At 44.0% G+C, this 18,830-nt stretch overlaps 1 protein-coding gene across 1 annotated transcript; it reads right to left on the bottom strand.

The window, feature by feature from the left end:
* Positions 1-5,233: 5,233 nt before the first annotated feature.
* Positions 5,234-18,335, bottom strand: ADAMTS1 (ADAM metallopeptidase with thrombospondin type 1 motif 1). Its single transcript, XM_081199286.1, has 9 exons — positions 17,447-18,335; positions 13,915-14,261; positions 12,978-13,110; positions 11,664-11,831; positions 10,204-10,490; positions 9,273-9,459; positions 9,009-9,184; positions 7,667-7,842; positions 5,234-7,385 (listed from the first exon to the last, which is right to left on the bottom strand). Exons 1-9 carry the CDS (start codon positions 18,075-18,077, stop codon positions 6,653-6,655), a joined length of 2,838 nt encoding a protein of 945 aa, XP_081055412.1. The 5' UTR covers positions 18,078-18,335; the 3' UTR covers positions 5,234-6,652.
* Between the last annotated feature and the right edge of the window lie 495 nt (positions 18,336-18,830).

The following is an 18,830-nucleotide window of genomic DNA, read 5'->3' as shown; positions in this document are numbered from 1 at the left end:
GAGAACTGAAGCTCTGTAAGGGAAATTGGGATCTTGTAACAACTCTTAGCACTCTTAAACTACAGCTCCCAGAATTCTTTGGGGGAAGCCACGACTATTTAAAGTGGTATGCTATTGCTTTCAATGTACTGTACAGTGCAGATGGGGTCATAGTCTGTGTATCAGACAGTAGGGCATTAAGTTAAAGTGAGGGGAGATGCTAGGAATTGGTACTTTTGCAAAAACAAGATATTTCTTCATGTTTGTTTCCCAATGGATTTTAATTTAATATTGCCTGAAGCAGCACAGAACAGTTCATTATCTTCAACAACAAAAAATACTGCCGTCCTTTTAAAATACAGCGCTGCTGACTGAGCTGAATGCTTCTTATTTAAACTTCATCAGCCTTTCCATCATAAATTCTGTTGTGGAGGAAAGGGGAGGGTGTTGAATTTATGACTTCCGCCGACCGAGTCGCATGCAGCAGTTTGGGGAAAGTTTTATTTTGTTTTTGTATTTTTGGTTCTCGTATATGGCTCTTTATCTAGAGAGATATACAAAAGAATAATCCACACAACACTGTCTTACCATATGCAAGGTAATGAGGCAATATTACAATTGCCTCTCTCCCATCTCCGAACTGGCTTAAAAACAGGATTGGCCACCATGCAGGGTATAAGGCTATCAGTAACTAGTACAGTAGTCACAATGGCTGTATGTATTGGAAGAGGCATGCCTCTGGACACAAGTTGTTGGGGAGAATGAGACTGATGTTGTGCTTGTTTCCTATAGATATCTAGCTGGATACTGGATGAAAAGGAAGCTGAACTCGATAGACGTATGGCATGATCTAACAGGGCTCTTCTAGTATTCTTAACTAAAATAGTTTTCCATTTCTTTCTTTCAGTGTGAACAAGGATGATCTAGATGTCATACTGGCCACATGTCATGTTTATTATTTATTCCCCGCCCATCTGATAGGGTTGCCACAGCCCCTCTGCACGGCTTACAACATAAAAAAACACTCACAATACAGTGGTACCTCAGGTTACAGACGCTTCAGGTTACAGATGCTTCAGGTTACAGACTCCGCTAACCCAAAAATAGTACCTTGGGTTAAGAACTTTGCTTAAGGATGAGAACAGAAATTGCGCGGCGGTGCGGCGGCAGCAGGAGGCCCCATTAGCTAAAGTGGTACCTCAGGTTAAGAACAGTCTCAGGTTAAGAACAGTCTCAGTCTCCAGAACGAATAAAGTTCTTAACCTGAGGTACCACTGTAAAACATTAACTTTTTTTTAAAAAAACTTCACTATATAGGGCTGCCTTCAGGTGTCTTCTAAAGGTTGTAGAGGTACTTGGCTTGGGGGGTCACATAACTCCATACCCTCCAACATTTCTACGATAAAAATAGGGACATCCTACGGAAAAGCGGGACATTCCAGGATCAAATCAGAAACCAGGATGGCTTCTGTAAATCCGGGGTTGTCCCTGAAAAATAGGGACACTTGGAGGGTCTGTGAAATACATTCAGCAGCGATGTCTGTGGCACAGGCCCACAGTTAGCAGAAACAATATATTATTCTAAGAAGGCAGCGCCAAAGGAGTGGAATACAAGTGCTGCCACAGAAAGAGTAAACAACAGACTTCAGTAACCTTAATACTTGTCCTTATGTGGCACCAGAGCTGGCCAGTTGCTGACACAGGCTATACAAAATACAGCCTCATTAAGAAACCACACACACACACAGGTTTGGAATTGTAAAGTGCATGACCTTGACAGGCTTGAATTCCACAATATTTTATGCAGGTTTTTTCGTGCCTACCTTCATTCTTGCCAAGTAGTGACTGAGAATCTTTTCTTGGATGAAGCTCAGCTGGAGTTATGGGCAAACAATACTGCAAGGACGTTCCTTCCTGCTGACACAAAGTATTATGCTGATTCTTATTACAAATAAATAAAACTGTGCATTGAAAGCCTGAGAGGAAACCTGTGTGGAGAGGGGTTTGCGGGGAGAGCAGCCGTAAAGGTCCTTCTTGTGTCTTAATGCAGAGTATTGTTCACTTCCCTGAGGAAGGAAACAATCAAAACATCCATAGACAGCAAAATACATCAACATACAACATGTTTACATATATTATCATTAAAAAAAAATCTCATAAATATTGCAGTGCAAAACTGCTATCTCCTGAACAGTCCAGGAGGATTTTATGCCTTGAACAAACTGGCCTCATAGCAACAATATTTCCTAGTTTGCTGAGCACCCTACACTATCCTAGTGTGTTTTTGGCATGTGGGTGTGAGGGGGATGCTCATGTTGTAAGACCACTCAAGTGAAGTGCAAGATCCCTTATGAACTTCCTGCATACATTTATTGAGGTAGTCAGGTGGCAGTGTGCCAGCTTACTCTTCCAATCAAGGCCATACATTGCCAGCGTCTGGGATCAATGCAGGAAGCAATTCTTTATTTTTCTGCATTCGATCACACAGAACTATTGCCATCACGTAAGAGCAGAAAGTGAGTAACCCTTTTTAGACTGAGGGGTGCATTCCCCCATGGTATGCACCACCTTTCTGGGGGTAGCAGAGCAAGAGGTAAATGTGGGCAGAGCAATGGATCCGACTCCAACCTCTATACAATGGTACCTCTGGATGCGAACAGGATCCGTTCCGGAGCCCCGTTCGCATCCCGAGCAGAACGCAACCCATGTCTGCGCGTGCTGTGATTCGCCGCTTCTGAGCATGCACGTGAGGTCATTTTGAGCGTCTGCGCATGCGCGAGTGGCAAAACCTGGAAGTAACCTGTTCCGTTACTTCTGGGTTGCCGCGGAACGCAACCTGAAAACGCTCAACCTGAAGCATATTTAACCCGAGGTATGACTGTATAGTAGATGTAAAAGCCAAATGGTTCTACACACCAGAGGCATTGGGGGGGGGGACACATTGTGTGTGACATCATGCATGTGATGTCCCAACATCATGTCAGGACGTCAGAGGAACCAGGGGGCAGAGCCAAACACGGCAGCAGTGCAGCTTCAATTATCAGTAGCCCCTCCTGCTGCCACTACTGGCTGGGGGCTGCTCCCCCCTCCTTCCCCTCTGCAGCAGCAGCAGAAGAAGAAACCAGCCACTGAAGTCACATTGCAGTTGGTCCTGATATTTTGAACATTGAGAGGACCCAAAAGAGTTGGGCCCCAGGCGTTGGCACCCCTGCTACACACACATCCAACATCCCCCTGTTCATGCAACCAAGAAGCATCATCACATTTCATTGACACAAAAGCACTTGAGGAGGGTGTGAAACTGGGGGAGAGTCCCAAGAGCTGGGCATTTGACCCTGAGACCCTGCATTCCTGACACATTGCTATGCCCTAACGCATTTGGAATTAAATCCCACTGATACTATGGAAATAAGTTCCAAGTAAATATGTTTAGGATTGGGGAGCCGGCATGCTCAGGATCACGGAACACTGATTACCTATGAAAAATTAAGCATACAGTGGTGCCCCGTAAGACGAATGCCTCGCAAGACGGAAAACTCGCTAGACGAAAGGGTTTTCCGTTTTGGAGGTGCTTCGCAAAACGAATCTCCTATGGGCTTGCTTCGCAAGACAATGTCTTGCGAGTTCCTGTGGGGTTTTTCCCCTCCCCCCTTTTTCTAAGCCGCTAAGCCGCTTATCAGCTGATCCGATAAGCCGATAAACCGATAAGGTGCTAAAAGCTGCTAATAGCGCTAATCCGCTAATCCGTCAATGGGCTTGCTTCGCAAGACGAAAAAACCACTAGACGAAGAGAATCACAGAACGGATTCTTTTCGTCTTGCGAGGCACCACTGTATTGTTTTTCCATAGGACAGGGGGCACACAATCACATATGCACTATTATGTGCAAGAAAGTGTCTGTCCTGCTCCCGTTCTCATTGTAATCTTAAATATACTCATTTGAAAGACACTTGCACTGAACAGTTTGACCAGCTTCTACAAAAGCAAGATCAGGTTATGAAGTACAGGGTATGTGCTGGTAAGTACATTTACAAGTACAAATATTTCCCCCTGACAAAAGACTCTTAAGTGTTTTTAGCTGGGATGGAGATGGCAGGAAGGAAAGGGCAAAACACCCCACACTGGGTAGCATAGTTGGCACAGCAGTCCAATTAACACAACCCAGTGGGAAGTTCTCTTGTGTAAATATTAAAACTGCTGTGCTCTAGCACAGCTCTCATTTACTTAAATGGGAAGTACACAAAAAGGATTTCTGACATTTCTTATGTACTACAATGCTCTCATCTTTATGGCTCCTAAAGCCTAGAATTTGCTATCCCTCTCTTTCTTTAATACCATAGGCATATGTAAGCCAGTTTGGATTAATCATTGTTTATCAACTAGAAGCCTGGGTCAAATCTGTTATTAAATCTGTTTCTACAAGAGCTATGTAAACCAAACCTCACAAGGAACACATTCTCTGAAGTTTGCACAAATACCCCCCCCCCCGTGTGTGTTTTGTATGTGCATATTGAATGTGTGAGACAAAGAACACAAAGGTGAAATAATTGTAATATGAATTGATCTTTTAGTTTTGTAAACCAATTCTGTTGCAATGTGTGAGGGGGAAAACATTGATCTTTGTTCCCACAGAAACATCTATCAAGGAAGTCTGCTTGCAGCTGCTATTTTGAACAGCAGCACAATGGCAGATGGAAATGCAACTGTGCAGAGGCAGCATTTTACAGGAAGCCATTCCAACGAAGTAGTTCATGCGGATGCAATGGTTTTCGCTATTCTACTGCAAGACTTTCAGATTGCAGTGGTGCAGTGAAAGCAGATGGATTCATGTCCCAAGCTGCCTTACCTGAATAATCTTGTTGCGCGCAGTGACATTTCAGGTGGTTAAAGCATCACTGTTTCCATGTATGAAACAGGCCTAACACCTATATTCAACAAAAGGAGCATAAATGTGATTAGGACTGTGTTGAGCTAAACTTGTGTATCTCTACACCCACGTAAGAGCTAAGGTGGGATTGTGACAGGAATCGTAGCTCTTCCACTCCCAGCTGCAAACCAAGTGAAGTGGAGCATGCATGTTAAGGGCGCTGGAGGGCAAACAGGCTCCTCTTGAATCCTAGGCTGATATCTGCATAGAACATAATGCATGTGCTAGGCTGGATTGTGTCTTGCAATGCCCTTCATTAACCTTCACAACAGCTATTCTTTTGAACACTGTAATGTGAACATCAGTGAAATAAAAACCCTCACACAGTTTCCAAAATTCATAGTGTTTATTATCTCTAGTATCATATTATATTGCATAAATACTCTATCCTTGTTATATGTCTTTTTCTTTTTTTAAAAAAGTGATAACTTAGGAGATCATATTAGCCAAGAAATATAAAAATAAATAGGTTCATTATATGCATTTTATTACCAATTATAACCCTTCTCAGAAGGGAAAGAATATAAATACTTATAAAGTACGCATCCTCTATAGCAATATATTTTACTATATACATATGGAGAGCCATATTCTCTCATAGTCTATGAACTAGCACATCCTTTTTAAATATGCAGGGACTGGCATACTGCTGTGGATGGACCTGCTATCCCGCAGCAATCTTCCCTGCCGTACAAGTGATTCGAACAATGCAAATTTATGGGGTGCCATGTATTAAGCGATTTTCTATCCATAAAATTCCATTAACTCTTTGTAGAAAACGTAAGAATATTACTTTTGACGAGGTGGAGAGCTGTATCTGAACAAAATGGTGGCTGTTAGATAACTCAAATGGTAACAATTTAGGAATATGTTTTCATGGTGGAATCAGGCACATGCATGTGCTCCAAAGCTAAATTTGGGTTTTGTTGGAGTCCTGTGGAACAACTGTGGGCATGAAGAACAGACACACACACAAGGGAGCGATCAATCCAGGGCAGTGAGAACAGTGTGCGGTTCTCAAACTGCTACCATTCTAACTCTGCAGGTTGAGCATACCAGCTACAATGAAGAAAAAGGATCTCATTAAAGCAAAAGGTTTTAAGAGCACTACATTCTAGTTATCAAGAGATTTTACAAGCAAACATCATTGTAATTGTTTGCTTCCTGGTGGAAAATATCACTCTACTGTTATATAAAACTATTGATAGCAGCCATGAACAATATAGTTCCCCCCAAAAAAAATACTGTTATGTTTTTTGCTTTTGTGAGGTAGGCCAATAATTAAGCTTAGAGGAAAATGGTCTTCCCTCTCCAACTTTGATTAAGAGAGGGATTTTATCAGTACCAAAAACCAAACTCCATCAGTTTTAACAAAAAACCCAACTCTCACTAAAACACTGAAATGTTTGCTTAAACTTCTTTGGCCACTGCCTATGTTTTGTTTAATTTGTAACAGACTTAAAAGAGGAAATTGTAATGCCTCAGGACTTTTACCTGCTGAAGATGAAACAGCTAGCAACTAAGATTGTTTTTATCAGATTTTCAGTTGACGTGGTTTTTTGTTTGGTTTTTTGTTTTACATTTCAGTGTACTATTTAACGTTATTTGCACTGTTCCATCTCAGTGGATTCCCTGTGAATTTTCCATGCGAATTACAATTGCTACCTCTCAATAGTTCATTTTCAGTGCTTTGGTCTGAAGGGGAATAGAAAACAACCAACTTTAGCTTCCCCAACCTGTTACGGTTTAGCTGCAGTTTGTAACATTACAGAAGTCTATTAAATGTTTAGGTTTCTTTGAAATGTCACAGCTTTCATTGGACAATGTGGCACCATCAAAGGACATGCATCTTAACAATCTCTTCTTGAAGCCTTTCCCACATGTCTTAGAGCATGGTGACCAGTCTCCCAGCTGCCACTGTGGGCATGGTGTGTCTGCACACGGCCGGACATCGCTTGGCTTGAGTTCTTTTGCACAGTCTGTGGCAGGCTGTCCATTAAGGTCTCTGCACTCTACAGATCTCCTCTGCCAACCAGTACCACAGGACTTAGAACATTCTCCCCATTCTTCAAAAATCCATTCAGATAAGATCGTCTCCTGAATTGCATTGAAAGAATCAGTCTTTTTGCTGGGAGGTTTCTCGGAACCTGCTTTCTTCACAAAATAGCTGTATTTGATCTTAAGTCGAAACGAATCACCCACTGTAAGGACCTGTATTGTTAAAGGTTCCTTCAGTGGGCTGAAGCTGCGGATTCTTTCCAGAGGAGCTGAGGAGCCGCTGTATGTCAACACACTGCCTTTATGGGTGATGTCTTGCTCCACAGTTGATAGTGTATAGTCACCATTGAGAATGTAGGTGCCGTCTGCAGCTTTAATAGCAAGGAAGCTGCCGTCCTGCCTGATACCTCTGTGATTCCGTTGTTTAACTTCTATGTTCGTTGCCCCAGCAGGGATCACAACAACATCATGATAACCAGGTCTAGAGGTAAGAAAAAGAGGACAGCAGTTGAGTCTCCAGTATATCCTTATTTGCTCAAGGATCACAGTTAAGTGATTAAGTACAGAAACTTATGATTGGCTAGATCTTTGCAGCTTCAAAAGTTGAAATTCCTGTACATTAACACAAGCTTTAAGTAAGCTTTCGATTTTAAAAGATGAAAGTTTGGTCCCTCAGCTGAACAATATAACTGCTCTACAATCCTAGTGGATAAGACATATCTGTAAGCTATTAGGAACAGTTAAGGATAAAACCCCACATACCTGGAACTAGAAAGTGTTCCAGACACTTTCTTGCAAGTAGATCCATTTCCTCCACAGACGCCACATTTATCAAACTTCTTACTGGAGCCTATGATGCGATCACAGCCAGCTTTTACACATTGCCCCTGGACACAGACTGAAGTGGACTCTGGGCTACACAAGGTTCCATCCACCACCTTTAAAGAAAGCAAAGAAGCCATGATTAGAAGGGCACACATGTGTTCGTACTAACACTAAACATTTTTGGCACCAGGTCCATCCAGAGTTAAACACTTTTAAATCACAATAGTTTCAACGGAGGAGATATTCAATGGTCCCAACTGAAAATCAACAGTGGGCGTCATAATAAAACTATAATTTTATTGTCTTTGTTCAGCGAGTGTGATTCATGTGTAGAAGTGGGTTTCCATAAACACATGACTGGCTGGATTCTGGACTACATGCATAGAAAGGTACTGCCTAACTGCTTCCTGGATTTCTATATCCAGCACTTGGGCGTTGTACGCATAGTTTGTGATCATTAGGAACTGTGTTGGTATAAAACTGAACAGAAGTCCAGCTCTGTAAGCTAAGCATCTGTGAGGATTTTGGGGGGTTGGTAGGGAATGTAGCAGTGTACAGTTTCCTCTTCCCTCTCAGAATTTAAGCCTTCCCAAATTTCTCACATTCGTGTTCAGAACTAACAACACCAAGTCCTTTCTTGGGCAGTTGCTCATGCATAGCATCACAAAGACAGCTCACTGCTCCTTGCCTGTCTCTCTAGATCAAAAGTTATAAATTTATATTCTGTAACAGCAACAAACAGACTTTGATCTTCCAGCACTTGTGTCAGCAGGAGCCTAATTAATTTCTTCAAGGATCAGGAAGTCAGCATATAGCCAAGTAATATTTCATTATGAAGAATACAACTATACCTTACTTTAAGCTTTGGGGGATGAGTTTATCTGACTAACAGCTTCAAAATTGAAACTAAATCGAATAAAAAGCATTTTATCACTTTTTAGAAGTTAGATGTTTAGTAATTAGGCATTGCTATGGTGTAGAGAGAGAATGAAGGAACCTGCTGGATCTTAGAAAATGAATAAATTCAGATACCATGTAAAAGATTTTCAAAAGTATTTTAAAAATAAGATATAGAACCAAATGACTATTCACGCAAATATGTTTGCAGTGGGAAGATTGGACTGCCGTGAAGCAAGGGGAGTGAAGCTATTTGAATAAAGTGTTAGCTTCCATATAAGGGTGTGCCTCTCTAAGCAATAGTTAGGAGCAATTAAATTTAATGGCACATATAAAACTTTGCCTATAAGTAATATGCACCAACACTGACACCCACACCCACCTTAGGCTGAAGGACAAAGAAATAGCCAGTGCCTTTTGCAAGGCAGGTAAGCTTGCATCTGTCTTTGGGAGTGACTCCAGCAAACTTGGGTGTCCATTCCACTACAGGCCCAGTTCCAAAAGGAGACTTGGAAATGTCATTGTGAGTCTCACACTGTTCCTCCCTGAAGGTTTTGCCTGTGTACAGAAAATACATTTATTAGGCATTTTGAAGATATTACAACTACATTTCCTTTCTATTTGAAAAAAACTGATTGTAACTTACCATTGTTGTCTGGACAGTCTTCAATGTTGCACGACCTGTACTGCACCCGCTTTCCCTCACAGTATTTCCCGCCGTTCTTGGGAACTGGGTTGTCACACTCTCGCAGAGAGTACTGCACTCCACCACCGCACGTCCTGGAACACTCTCCCCAGGAACTCCATGATCCCCAGGCACCATGAATAGGGGTCTACATTTCAAGACACAGAAATAAGCCCACATGTTAAATGCTTTTGGGGAAAGCATCTATCATTAGGAACATATTTTAGGCTGCAACCCTGTGCCCACTTTCTAATGACAGGCTGTGACCCTATGCATGCTTACCTGGGAGTAAGTCCTACTCAAGTAAGTCCCACTTATTTCGGAGTATACATGCATATAATTGCACTGGCACAGGATCTGCTGGGTCCTGACCTGGCTATACTACCAGGTCATGTGACAGCAGTGGGGCAATTTGTTATACCAGCCTGGCAGCTAGCCTAATGGAGTGTCATTTTCCTCTGATGCCCCTGCCCTAGTTGGCATGAGTGGCGTGACTGTGGTGGGGGCTATGCTGCCCCATTAGGCCATACCGCTGCCAGTTGTATGGACTGCCCCCTTACTTCTGAGTTAACACACACAGGATCACTATACTAAGCTAAAATATTTAGATTTATTGGAACTAAAAACTTGAGTGGCCCAGAGTATTCCTAATTTGTTTAGCCATATCTTCATGCTGCATTTTAAATGGTTGTGCATAGGCTCTTGAGGCGAAGGGCAGGTAGCAAATCAAATAATCATCATCATTATTACTATTAATTATTATTATTTATATTCCACCATTTCCCCATTCTGGGACTCAAGGCAGCTAATAATAATTACACTGTACATCATCACTCTTGATTAGATATAGATATATATTTTCAGGGGTTTTTTAAAAAATAACCATACTTACATCATAATGCTTCCTGTCTGTCTTCTCAATGCACTTGCCATTCATGCACCACTTTTCCTCTCCACAAGTGGTGCCGTCTGCCCAAGGGAAATGTTTGGTTTGGCACACGAGCAGTCCACCAGACATGCCAGTACACCACAAAGTTGTACATGTGCTGGCTGCATCAGGACAGTGTTTGGAATCTTCTCCAAATGTGAACTGGCACTGCCTATTCACATCATACTGTGTTCCAGGCAGATCAGAAGGGAGTTGGATAGGCTTGTGAGGCTTGTCCAGCAAACACTCGCCTGGAGAAAGGGGGGGAAAGAGTGACAAAAGAAAACTTTTGTTAAAAAAAGTTGGGTTGCTTTTCCTGTAAATAGGATAGTATCAGAAAGAGATTTGAGGGATTTCTGTTCTGAGACATGCACTCACTAGGATTTTATTCATTTAACAAAATGTACTGCAACAAAATACGTCTAAGCAGGTGCAACAGAGATATGTTGAACGATTGCATGAAAGTGATCAAAATAATGATTCAAAAGAGGAACATAGGTAGCAGTCTTAAGGCCACTGGGCCCACGCAGCTTAGTAGCCATGCTTACTAGGGCTGATGGGATTTGGAGTCCAACACCATCTGCTGGATGGCAAGTTCCCCATCCCTGGTATAAATGGATTGGCAGTGGCTCACTGGGGTTTCAGACATGATGGCCTTTTCCTTGCCCTGCCAAGAGATGCTGGCGATTGAGCCTGGACCTTTCTGGAGGCAAAATGTGCCCATCTTTGCACACTACAAATGCTATAAAAATGACTGAAAAAAGGAATGTTTTAGACTATTGAAGTGAATCTGTCAATATTTGACAACATATTTTCAACCATAAAATGGAAGTTGCCCGTTGAACTTCAGATCACCCCTATGATCTGGCTAGTATAGCATTCTGTTTCCAGTAACAACCAAGCAGAGGCCTCTAGGAAATGTGTATTGAGGTTTCAAAAGCACCAGTCCTGCTCTATTTGCCCTCTCTCCCTAATACTCAGGAGCATGCTGGACACGAGCACGGGGACTGCATTTGTGTTACTATGACCAATAGTTGTCTGATAAAGCTGAAGAGTAAGTAAAATATGTTCTTGACATTGTCACAACAGTATGGATGTCACTTACACACAAGCGTTTCCTGTTTGGCTTAGATAACCCACCCACATGGCTGAATGAGCCAATTGTGTGGGGTTTTCTCATGCAGTCAGCACCCACCCCTTCTGGAATGGTGCCAATTCTGTGGGAAAGACCCATGTAATCCCCCATCCTTTAAATAATTTCTCAGGTGTGTGTAAGTGTTCTAAAGGGCAAGTAACAGCAGACTTATAGCAGAAAGCAGCATAACGAAGTGCAGAATTGTTTCAGTAAGCTGGAAATTAAAGTGTTAAATGTAAGCAGTATATGAACCCTAGCATTACAGAGATAAATTGAAACCACGACTTACCATGGCCATTATCCAAAAACGTAGTAATCATATAAGCACTGCACGGAGACCACGGCTGGCTTCGATCCAAGTTGGAAAGCATAGATGCCATCATATGGGAGTCCCTGCTTACACCATTAATACCAGCACATTGCTTTGCATCGTCATGGGGCATACTGAACACATGGCCTGGAAAAAAAGGTAGCATCATAAAATCTGTTATATACATTATGACTCTTTAAAATTACCTTCTGTTACACTAAGTATTAAACATCTGAATGGATGTAATTTTGATGTGTACTACTGGAGAAAAGAAGTCACAGTTTAGGAGTCTCAAGGACAAAATGATAACAGAGCAAGTTTTGCGTCAGGGTTGCAAGGCCATCTGCCAGGATTGCAAGCAGACAAAAGCTGCAATTCAGAGTATAAGTAAACTTTGAACACAAGACCCTCTCTTACTTCCTTTGGTAATTCACATTTGGCCAATGGACCCACAATGATGCCCCGCGGAATAAGGCTGCATAATGCAGCATTGGAGAATTTTGAAAATAATGCAGATTGGACTGCTCAAGCAGTTCTGGCACTGTTTTACATGGCAACGAAACTTTTTTTTGACATGTGTATTTTGAGGACAGAGAGAGTAAACCCTCAGCCATCTTGTTTGGAATCGCAAGAAAGCTGCCCTTCCAAAATGTTTTTTGAAAGAGTTTTCTTCCCCACCCCTGAAGATCAAGCTTGGGGATGGAGCTCATTGCATCTCCTCCACTTTGCTGAAATGCCAAGAAGAAGAAGAAGGAGGAGGAGGAGGAGGAGGAGGAGGAGGAGGAGGAGGAGGAGGAAGGAAGGTAGGTTTTGGCAAAACACTTTGACACAGCACTAATTAAAAGGCCCTTTCCCCCCATGATTGTTCTCCAAATGCTGCCCAACTTTATGCAGATTCTCAGTAAGGTGGCTGTATCACTTCAGACTACACACACATGGGGATGCTACCCATGGTCTTGTTTCTTCAGATTACAAGTGGAGGCTGGCATAACTGAATGCTTCTCTAGGGAGGCGGGGAAATCAGAGAGAAGGGTTCTGACCTATCCTCCTTAAGATCTAGTTTTCTGTATAAATTGATATTTTGTTATTGTCGGATGAACACTCAATAATGCATGCCCCCCACCTGTAGTCTGAGGAGGAACAACCCAGGCAAAGGTTTACCACCTCATTGAGAACTAGACCACAGTAACAGAGAATCATGCTGATTTAATAGCTTAAATGCAGACTAAAATGCATAATGTATGTTTTAAAATAAATCAAGGCTGCCACAGATCTCTCTTGAATCTCAATTACCTAATTCATGAGTGGCGGTAAAAGCGGCTTGCAAGCCATCATCTTCTATGACAGAGCAACTGCGGTTTGGATCACAAGCTGTTCCCACATCAGCCATCCCAAGTGTATCACATGTCTTGGCACCACAGAGATCCTATATAAGGAGAAGAAGAGCCAGTTTCATTATTAATTAGGTCAGGAGCTTAACCTTGGCATGAAGAGTCTTACTTTGGCAGTTTGCCTTTCCTTCTGGAAAGAGCATTGATACTCAGAATTTCAACAGGTATAAAGATAATTCTCTCTTGGAAGGACTTGCACAAAACTTTGCTATGCTAATTGTGGTAGTCATGCTGCAAAGAAATATATTTTAAGTCAATAGTGTAAGTTTCCTATGGAGGTTTTTAAAAATAAACTGGGTAATTATCCCACACTATAATGTATGAGTTTTCCCCACCTACTTTATGCAGTTGTGTGGCAATGGAAATTTACCTAGAACTTCTTGTGAATGAGTTCCAGGTGGATTTGCCGTTCAAGCAGGAGCCAACAAAACTCACAAATCAAATTCTCAGCAGTATGCATGCTGAACTACTTACTTTCTGTAGTTTCCAAATGGGTGAAATTACAAAAAGTATAGCAAGTAAAACTGGTGCATTAACATATTTCTTCAGTGACTGGATCTTTGGAACAATATTTCTAAAAAAATCAAATGAAAAGTTTCTGGATGCACTAGTTCCAAAGCCTTGTGATAAATAAGTAAATAAATGTATTATTATTATTTTTTAACTTTTAAATCCTGCCTTTCCCCATCATGGAACCCAAACTGGTTCCCAGCTAGTCACCCATCCAAACACTAACCAGGCTCAGACCTACTTAGCCTCAACTTAGCCTATATACTTCCAGACCATACTCGGGAAATGTGCTAAACAAACACATTCCTTTTTCATTCTTTTCTCCTTACCTGTCTAGTGAAAAGAATTGCAGTGTCATAATGCTCAGGATGCCGGTCACTAGGAGGATTGTGTTGCTTTTGCCAGTTGCAGAAATTTTTTAAGGTAAGCGCAGCATTTGAGGACACATCAGGCCCCTTCTGCTCATCATAGATGACCATTATTTTCACTACCACCAGACTGACAGAGTTCCGGATGCTGGGATGTTTATACAATTTGGCAGCCACAGACAGGAGTGTCAGAAGATAATGTTTCAGCCCATTGCCATGGAACTCTGCCATAGATTGGTCAGCTACAAGCAAGGTTTCCACATAGCGATGGCTTGACACAAATCTTTTCTTCCTTGTACTTCTATGTCCTGTATTTTAGAAAAGAAAAATACTTATAAATAGCTGACTGAGGACTTGTTTTATACCTAGAGCTTGAACAGTAAACATTTCCGACAGCGTCTAAAGTAGCAAAGATGCAACTTATTATTATTATTAAAAGCAAATTCTGTAATTCTTTTTCAATCCAGGCAATATTTCCATCACAGGTAAAAATATAAATCTCCCTTGCTGCTGTGAATCATTCTTCACAAGCAACCTAGGCCAAGATTCAGAGTCTAGAAATAAGAGGCTGACTCAGGATCAGGTCCAAAGTCTCATCATGGATCCATGCATGTTACACGTGCCCACGTTTCTGTGCTTGGCATAATATTAGGAGTGGGGTTTCCCCACTTTTCTTGGAAATGGCACACCTCCATGCTGATGACAGCTGCTTTCATGGTTTAGAAACAAAATTCCTTGCCTGCCCGTAGGAGGAGTTATTCCTCTATGAAAGGGAAATTGTTCCCCTATTACTGCCAGTAGAGAAGCGAGGGATCATATTCCCTCTGCAAATGGGTAATGCCTCACGTCTCCATTGAGCTCCCTGCTGTTATAGTCAGGCAGAAAGATGCCCCACCTTCCTACTGCTGTAAGTTAAGTGTGCTGCAGACAGACACAATTGCTGATCCTCTTAAACAGAACAGAATTTTGTCGTCTTGTTGATCAAATGGTAGGCTACAGTAAGTGGAAGCCCAGCTCACATCAACTGAGGAAAAGCTTTATCCTTTTTGCATTGCCCGTCCAGCCCTCAGTTTTAAACTGGAGTGTGATTTCCATGTAGAACAGCTGTAATTCTATTAAAAATAAAATTTGTACTTAAATAAAAGCAAAGGGTGTGTATGGAACCAGGAATGAACATACAATTAATTTGCAGTAGGATTAAAACAACTGGAAGCATGCTTGGAAGAAGTGCCCTCCCCCCTTTCCAGTAATAAAACCTTAGGATTATGTCATGCTGGCACTGGAAATCAAAAGCCTTGACTAAGATTGTGGGGCTCCACGTGGAAAGCAGAGTGCAGGAATAAAAGTTTGTGCCAAGCAGCCGATTGCTACTGTGACCCAGTTCTTGTGACCTCACTGCATCACTTTCTATGCTCCAGACACTGTGCCCTTGTCTTACTCCTAGTGCCTTTTCCTCTACTTTCTCATTGGTTGCATGACTCATATTAAATGGTCTTCATTCACAAGCCCTTATTGGGCTGGAACTTCCCCTTTGCTACACCTGTGTCCAAAGGCATGGTTGTGAATGATCATACTGTACAGCAACTACCACAATTTTAGGATACTTTTGTGTCAATAAAGATCTGCCTTCTTTTCCCCCCATGAGCATATACTTGAGGATACAGTGAGCTTGATTCACTATTCATTCCTTCCCCTTGCCCTGTGTAATTTGCAGTGGAAATTTCCTAATCATAAAGGCCATGTAAATGAGTGGAAGCAGCAACAGTTTTAAGTTGTTCATTTAGCTACGGGGGCTGCCCTTTCCTGCCCATGGAGCTAAAAGCAGCTTTGGAAAGGAGTGACTGATTTAAGATGAGGAAAGGTACAAGGTAGGAAAATATATTCAACAAGCATTTACTGCTGGAATTGGTGCTCAAGCTTCAGAAAACCAACGAGTATCCTGTGTCTGTGTCATCCATAAAGATCCAGTGATATAGATGGAAATTATACCTGAACTACCTCCTCTCATTCATATTTTGGGACTAGCAATGGTTGTTAGATTACTTATTTCTGAATAATTCTGCATAGGTTAAGGCTGCATTCCTATGCACACTTACTTGGGATTAGCTGCTATGTCTCTGGGATTTGCAAACTGAGGAACCTAGGATCAGAGTGCAATCTCTAATTTCAATAGAGCGTATGTTTTATTGTTCAGAGAGCACAGATTTACATATTTAGGACTCAAGAGTACTATCAATGTAATGTGATGTAGATATGTTTATTTATGAGTTACAATGTAATTTGCTGGATAATTGTTTCTTAGCCAATATATACAGGATTGCAGCACCACTGCTAATTGCACAGTTCTGCCTTGTTTTAACTCAAGGGAAACAAAATCACACTGCATTTAGGGTATGTTCAGTGCAGTCCAGTTTACTTAGTAATTGTGTTTGGGACTGTAACTCAGGCGCTAATGAATTGCATTTCGACCCTTAGCCTGAGCATTGTACATTCCTACACAAGCACCCCTACACATGCTTGATGGGCAGGATGACCCCATTTAACTCAGCAGAATTTATTTCCAAGCAACATAGGATCAGGTTGTGTGCTCATTAATTTCAATTCATATTCTGCTAAAGTGGTCTCATCAAACTAGTAAATGCCACAGTATTACCCCTGACTCCTATGAGGTTATGCTAAAATAAGAGGTTTGCAGAGTATGATGGACCTGCCCTTTTTATTTATTTTGGATCCCCTTACAACGATCTTTTTAAAAGGTTAGGGTCAGGTTTCCTCCTTATATGAACTGCAGACTATTTACTTTTTAGAAGCTTCTAATTTTAAATAGTAGAGGGGCAGGGAATATAGTAAGCACTATTATTCTAGAATAGGTGGGCACAACTTGGCACCTGGCATTCTGTAATGTCTAACACATGGATCCACACCAAATTTACTCCAGAGCAGTCCCAAATAAAGACCTCCATGTGGACAATAAATGTAGGTCATTGTTGGGCGATGCATTCCTGTACATGTTTATCGGAAAGCCAGTCCCACTGCGTCCAACAGGACTCACTCCACTTGCATAGGATTTAAACTGCTTGGAAATGGTGCCTGTTGCAATCAATGGAACTTCCAAACAAATACTCTTAGGATCTAAAATATGGACATTTCTGAAGAGCTTATTCAGTCATAGAATCGTTGCAAGCATTCTTAAGTGCGACGGAATGCAAACTCTGGAAACTACACTTATTGTCCTAAGCACAAGTTAGCTTTGTTATAAATCTCTCTCTCTCTCTCTTTTTTGCACCCACCCCCATTTTTTAGAGTGGCCAATCGGAGGAAGTCGACTGCAGCCTTTGGACCACTCCGGGCGCTTTGGCAAAAAAGTGCGGCCACCCGGGCGCATGCGTGCCACGCCGCATCCCGCTGACGTTCCCACAGAGCCTGAACTCCCTTGGCTTGGAAGTTCAGCGGCTTCCCCGCCAAGGACAGCCAAGTGCAGGGAGGTTAATACCTGCGCGAGCCGCGTGCTCCGGTGCTGCTGCTCCTGCTGCAACCGCCGCCTCCTTCCCTTCATGCAGCTGCGGCCGCCCTTCCGCAGCCGTAGAGGGGAAATCGGAGTCCGTCACTCCGCACTTCGCTCCGCCGTCTTGCCGGGGGCTCCTCCGCAGCCGGCGCCGCAGGACGTGCAGCCGAAGCGGCTCGTCTCCTCCTTGCGGGAGGGAGGCGTTGGCCGGTTGAATGAGGTACTCGACGCCGCGCAGGTAGAAAGCCCCGCGGAGCCCTCCGCACAGGCTGAGGGCGGCGGCGGAGTGCGCGTCGCCGTTGACCGTGCCGGAGTAGAAGCAGCCGGCCAAGGCACCGGGCTGCTCGGAAGCCTCTTCCTCTTCGCTCCGGGGCCGGCTGCCCACGTACTGCAGCGTCAGGTCCGGCGCCAAAAAGCTGCTGTCGGGCTGCAGCTCCACGCTGAGGCGCTCGCCAAAGGCGTCCAGGCGGTAGAGCCGCTGCTGCTGCCGCCCGGCGGAATCCAGCCTCACGGGCACCACCAGCGCCTTCTCCTCCTCGTCGGGCTGCCGCGGGCTGCCCCGAGCGGCCAGGCAGAGCAACAGCGCGCTCAGCGCCAGTCGTGCTGCCGCCCTCTCCATGCTGTGCTGAGGTAACTTGTGGAGGAGAGAAGGAACCGAGGGCAGGGCAAGCGAAGACGCCCCGAAGGCGGGCGTGGGCTCGGGCAGTCCAAGCGAAGCCCCGGCGCTCCTCACGGGACGACTCTTGAGGCGGGAAGGGGCGCCGCCGCTGCCGCCGGGCTCGCCTCGTCAAGTGAACTCTCGGGAGTCCGCTGAGGGAAGCAAGCGAGGCGGGTCCCGGCTTCGCGAGCGCCGAGGCTGTTCGCCTTGAATGCGAGCGCCGAGGCAGCCCGCCCTGCCCTTTATGGGATGCGCTCGGGGGAGCCCCCCTCCCCCTACCCGAGGAGGCGGGACCCCCGTAGACAAGCTTTGAGCTCACTGCGTGCGTAACTCGTGGCTGCTGCTGCTGCAGCTCCTCGCTGGCGCTGGACGCCTGCCTCCAGCCCTGGCCGGCCGCCACACCCTCCTCGAGGAGGAGGAGGAGGGCGGCGGCGGGGAAGGGAGACGGGCCGGGGCTGAGGGGGAGATACCTGCTCCGAGCACGGCGGCTCCCCCCGCTCAAGCCGCCTGGCCGAGCAACGCAGCCCCGAGGCCGCGCGCCCTTCCCCTCCCCGCCGCCGCTGCCAGCAGCTCAGGTTTTCCACGTAGGAGGCGCCTGCTGCGGTCGCTCGGTGTTCCAGGGAAGGGAGAGTTGGAGGAGGAGGACGCCGAGGGCAGAGGTTTCCTTGAATCTCCTCCACCCAAGAAGATCTCCGACGACCCTGCCAGATCTTT

This window comes from Podarcis bocagei, assembly GCF_964188305.1.
Source record: "Podarcis bocagei genome assembly, chromosome: 6".
In the NCBI taxonomy this organism is placed as follows: Eukaryota; Metazoa; Chordata; class Lepidosauria; order Squamata; family Lacertidae; genus Podarcis; species Podarcis bocagei.
The sequence above is the reverse complement of the archived record's forward strand: the minus strand, read 5'-3'. Positions and strand labels throughout refer to the sequence as shown.